Consider the following 5465-nt stretch of genomic DNA (forward strand, 5'->3'; position numbering starts at 1 on the left):
GCAGCTGACAGCAGGGCCTTGAGGAAGAGACCCTGAAGATAAAGGCAGATATAAAGTTGCCAAGAAGCAAGGGGAACTGAACAGGGTGTGAGAAGGTAAACAGGTTTTCAAAAGTAACCTGACAGACTCGAGGTCCATCCACACCTCTACAAATGACCCAGTTTCGCTCCTTGTCGTGCCGTCGTACGTGAGTGCCACGTCTTTACCCATTCCTCTGTAGACGGACACGTCGGTTGCTTCCGTATCCTGGCTGTTGTGACTAGTGCTGCAATGAACATTGAGGTGCGTGCGTCTTTTGGAACTTCGGTTTTCTCAGGGTATACGCCCAGTAGTGGGATTGCTGGGTCATACAGGAGTTCTAGTTTTAGTTTAAGGAACCTCCATATTGTTCTCTGTAGTGGCTGAATCGATTTACATTCCCACCAACAGTGCAAGAGGGTTCCCTTTTCTCCACAACCTCTCCAGCATTTTTTATTTGCAGATATTTTTGAGAAAATTAAAAGGAGTAACCAGAGGCCCAAGAGAGAGACAGTCCAAACAGTTTGAAGATGCTGTAAGCCAACTCATTTAAGTGACCCCTAAGGAAGAGTTGACTCATTGGAAAAGACTCTGATGCTGGGAGGGATTGGGGGCAGGAGGAGAAGGGGATGACAGAGGATGAGATGGGTAGATGGCATCACCAACTCGATGGACGTGAGTTTGAGTGAACTCCAGGAGTTGGTGATAGACGGGGAGACCTGGCGTGCTGCAATTCATGGGGTCGCAAAGAGTTGGACACGACTGAGCGACTGAACTGAAGGAAACTGAGGCCCAGGACCGGCCAAGGACAGGGGCCCTGAAGGCTTGTGGCCCAGGGCTCTTCCTGGCCACAGTGCATCTCCAAACACCCGCTCAGGGGTCGAACCCCACGTCATCTGCATCAGGCGATCAGTGGGTAGGTGGGAGCCGGAATGTGCCAACATCCCGGATGCTCCAGCCAGACCCTGCCCGCCCCCACCAGGAGAGAAACACTCAGGCCTGAGTTAGAACCCCTGGAACCACCATGTCTGCAGATCTTTAACAAAGAAGCCTCATGATACTGGAGCTGAGTTGATAAAGAGGAAAAGCGACTTTGTCTCTTGTGTGGGCTGTTCTCTATACCAGCTCCACCGGCTCCAGAACCTGCGCACCAAAACCTGCCTGCTTTTAGGTCTTGATTTATTCAGATGGTCTCATTTTACACATTTAAGAAACAGTTCCAGAGAAGCTGTGATTTTAATGTCACTGAGAACAGAAGCCGGGAGGGTGGCTTACACCAGGCTGTGGGTTTAAGGTCCTCGTCGGAGGTTCTGTCTAGTGAGAACTAACTTTGTATTATTTTCTATCTGATAAATACCTCTGTCCTCTTGAAAGGAAACTTTCCATGTCTAAGAAATTGCTCAAAAAGTCATATATATATATTTTTTAGAGAAGATAGAGTTTTAAAAATATATGAAAAAGCCCATGTCACTTTGGTCATCTTTTCTTTGATTTAATGGCACTGAGGCCAAGTTTGTGCCTCAGGACGGATACACACACGCCTTAGGCATCCACCTTGGTACAGCTAAGGGCAGCGTCTTTTTACGCTGTTTGTATATGACATCGACGGTCACGTCTCATTTCCTCTCATCCACCTTGATTGAGGCAAAGAGAGGATCAACAGCCAACGCTGTTGTGAATATCCATCTGGAAATGCTAATTATTGCATCATCATATCCGTGCTTTCACTTGTCATGTGCCATTAGCAGGTAACAAGATCACTGTGGGTCTAAGACTGTGGAGATAATTAGAGCATCTATAGGTTAGCAGGAAATCAAGTTGTGCTGGTACCCATCAGTGCCGGGGAGCAGAACGCAATTAGAGGGAAAATCTGCAAGGTCTTGAGAGGAATAAAGCCTGGGGGATTCAGTACCGTGACTGACTTGACAGTAACTTCCGGTCTTGCATTGCGAGTGGCGGCCTGGAAAGAGTGCTCGGGAGAGCGGGAGCAGGGTGGTCTGCCAGCAAGGCTACGGATGGTGAGTGAGTGGAAGGTCCTGAGAATTGCCTGATTTAGAAAAACAGTGGTTAGTATGCTTTCCAATCTACTAGTCTTTCTTCAAGTTATTTTCTCCAGCCTGGGAGCTGGGTATTTAGCCTAAGAGCAGGGTAAAGGGGGCAACCTTCATTCAAGCCCATCATCAGCTTTCCAAGCCTGGGAGTCTGGTGCCCCCAGCCAGCAGCCTTCCAGAGCCCCCTGTGCCAGCACCACCTCCCTCTGCCCGTGAAGCTGCAGGTGTCCTCAGCATAGACCGCCAGCCCCCCGTTTCTGTTCGTTTCCAATTCTAGTTCTCCAACAGCAGCCACCCACATCCTGCTAAAGCCGGACTGCCTTTGTTTCCTCCAGTTAAGACACACACACTCATCATCCATCATGTGGACACCAGGAAGTGTAACAGGTTTTACATCTTGAAAAGACAAAACAGGTTTTAGAGGATGGAGAGATCTGCAAGCTGGTGAGGGTTACGCCAGGTAATTCAACAAGACACAGGAAAAGACAGGGACATACCTGGAAGGTCTGAAGTCACACACGGCAAACTGAGCCCTCAGATGCGATGCGAAGAACAGGCTCAAGCCGGCCCTCGGTCAGGTGTCATCAACGCAGCCACAGCACACGTGGGGTTTTGAAGGAGGTGCAAGACACAAAGGGCTCTGGCTAACTCAGCCTGCATATTCACCCCCTACGCAATCCAAAATCACCTCCCCAGGACTCAGAACATGCAATCAAACCAAATACTCCTGGTCGTACGGAGGGCAGACGTCTACAGAAACTAACTGGTAGAGGCTACGTGTGTCAGAGAGGGCGGCCAGCCTTCCGTCCGCACTCAAGGCTTCAAGGCTCTTCTCTTCCAGGGCCTGGCCTGTCTCACAGGCACGGCTTCGTCCCTGTGGTAAGGTGGCCACCCCACACAAACAGGCAGCTGGAAGCTTGGTTCACATTTTTTAATAACATGGCACAGTTTACATAACACAAGGCTCCGCCGATGAGAACATGCTGAAGACGCAAGTCGCTTCACGTTTCTTTTCACATAGGATCTAGAAAGGACTTTATTACATACAGGAGGAACAGCAAAAAGGTCTGTATAGAACAATCTCTTTACAATACTGAAAGCTACCACTACGGTTCCAGTGTACATATTCCTTGGATTTTTTTTTTTCCTTTTTAGTTGTTGTCTTAAAAAAAAAAAAAAAAACACTGCACAACATTTGGAATTCACAAAATCTGAAACTCACAACTAAACCTTCAGTTGACTACTAAAATAGATCTCTCTGCTTATTAGAAACAATGGTCTGTAGTTAACTTTTTTTTTTTTTGCAAAAACAGGATAACAACGTCAGATAGCACTTTAATATACTAGAAGACCAAATGGAACTAATTTTATTTCATACACATATTTTACAGTCCAGTAGACAAGATATATTGTATCTCTGCTAGTAAAGTCATATTCTCTCCAAATTAGGTAGACAAGAGGCTGACTGTATGATAAAAGTATCATGAAGAGACAGTAAGATTGATGCAAAACTCAAAAACACGCACACACAAGACCGTCTCTCTGCCTGCCGCCTTTCGCCCTCTGCAACGCTCCCCGGCCCCACAAAGCTGACCTGCTCTGGCTCCTCCTGGACTGGGTTACCGACAGGAACGTGGTGAGTCATGCTAGGGAACGTGCTCCTGAACTTCATCAGTTATTGAATACAGTGAAAACATATCCATCATCTGAGAAAACGCGAAGCTTTCTTTCAGGATCTGTTTGGGTACAACTGAATCTCATTACAGAATGAGAAGGGGTGTACAGATAGGAAACTGAAAAACGCATGGTTCCCACATGAAGGGTGTGTGAAATCACGTGACAGATGGTGACGAGGTGCTGGCGGCCTGTTTGTGTCCCCTGATTTTGGCATCTGACCACTCCCATCCTCCCTGGCTCTGGTTGGTTGGTTCACGGCCTTGGTTTACCTCTCCAGGGCTGCACTCTGCCCACCCCACCCCTACACGCACCCAAAGGCCCACAAGCAGCAACTTCAGATGCAAAGTTTCAGCCTGGGGGTCCAATTTGCAAAATCAGGTATTATTCTCTGTTTGAAAAAACAAGCAAGGAAAACAGTCATATCACGTTAAGTGCTTGTTCAGGGAAAATATGACCTTAAGTATGTTGTAAATGGACTTGAAAAGGCTCCTTTGAGTTAGGCGGGCTTTTGTGAAAAGCCCTAACATTCATTGCATAGTTGAAGGGTTTAGCTGTCTAGAACAATACATGGGGAACACAGCCGAAGCCGGCTGTGCTCGCTGATATTAAGTCTGCAAATAGCACATTTTAAGAAGTATTAATGTATTATGTTACTTAATCTTTATCTATTTACATCTGTACAAAGTAAAGCTTTCATCTTACCCTTTTGCATATATGAACCATTAGCTCATGAAGCAACAAGCCCCCCCCACCCTTTTTTTCTTTACACAACTATGTACATGGCCTTCCCTTCTCACCCCAAAGAGCTCTCTGCACGGTGGATGGTGTGGACTCTTGTCGGCTTCCCCACCCCCCAGTTATCACCGCGTGGGTGTTGTGTTGTCATCTTCACTGTTTTGGTTCAAATCAAAAAAAGTTTTATATGACAAACCAAGAGTGGGGAGACATGAGAACGTATGAATCGGCTAAAAGATCTGAAAAATTTCAACAGAGAATATACAAAAAACATTTCAAAATCTGCACCGAGTCTATACATAAATTTTTTTTTATACACAGGGAAGCGCTGGGGGCTCCCCACCCGCACTGGAGACGCGGGCCTGGCCAGCGCGCGCGGAGGGCAGGCCCGCAAGTCCGGCGCCGCGCGGCCCGCGGGCCTGTGTGTCCCGCCGGGCGTCCTGTCCGCTCCTTACCGGGCTTCGATGTCCTTCAGCGTGTGGGAGGGAGGCCGCTCCCTGATCTCGGCGGACAGGGGCGTAGTCCTGCGGGGGGACACGGGGCGGCCCCCCAGCGTGGAGATGAGCGGGGGAGGCGCACTCAGCGCCGCCGTCGGGGGCGTCTTGTTGAGCAGTCCGTTCTGGTGGCCCGCTGTGGGGCTGATACGCGGGTAGTGCATGCTCGGCAGCCCTGGCGTGAGCAGCCCGGGGTGCGGCAGGTGGCCGTCCAGGGAGGCCGGGTGCACGGGGTGCAGCCGCGGGTGCTCGTAGTCCTCGCGGAGCACGTGCAGGCGCTCGCGCTCGTCCAGGTGCGCCCCGCGCTCGTGCTCCCGCCGCGGGTCCACCGCCAGCGGGTGGTGGTGATGGTGGTGGTGGTGGTGGTTGTAGTCGTGCGGCTCCCGGTCCCGGAAGGAGCGGTCGGCTTCGTACAGCCGGGGCGTCGAGAGCCGGTGCAGGGGGTCGTTCCTCAGCAGAAAGTCCCTGCCCAGCGGGTCTCTGCGGTGAA

At 49.8% G+C, this 5465-nt stretch overlaps 1 protein-coding gene across 1 annotated transcript in view; it reads right to left on the reverse strand.

Moving 5' to 3' along the window:
- Nucleotides 1-2985: 2985 nt before the first annotated feature.
- Nucleotides 2986-5465, reverse strand: part of AUTS2 (autism susceptibility candidate 2) — a 1223225-nt gene continuing 1220745 nt past the window's right edge. Inside the window, exon 23 of the mRNA XM_010854341.1 lies at nucleotides 2986-5463. Coding sequence (XP_010852643.1) covers nucleotides 4933-5463 — 531 coding nt within the window. The 3' untranslated portion in view covers nucleotides 2986-4932. The remainder of the gene's footprint in view (nucleotides 5464-5465) is intronic.

The sequence above is a fragment of the Bison bison genome, unplaced genomic scaffold, assembly GCF_000754665.1.
Source record: "Bison bison bison isolate TAMUID 2011002044 unplaced genomic scaffold, Bison_UMD1.0 scf7180017864340, whole genome shotgun sequence".
Classification (NCBI taxonomy): domain Eukaryota; kingdom Metazoa; phylum Chordata; class Mammalia; order Artiodactyla; family Bovidae; genus Bison; species Bison bison.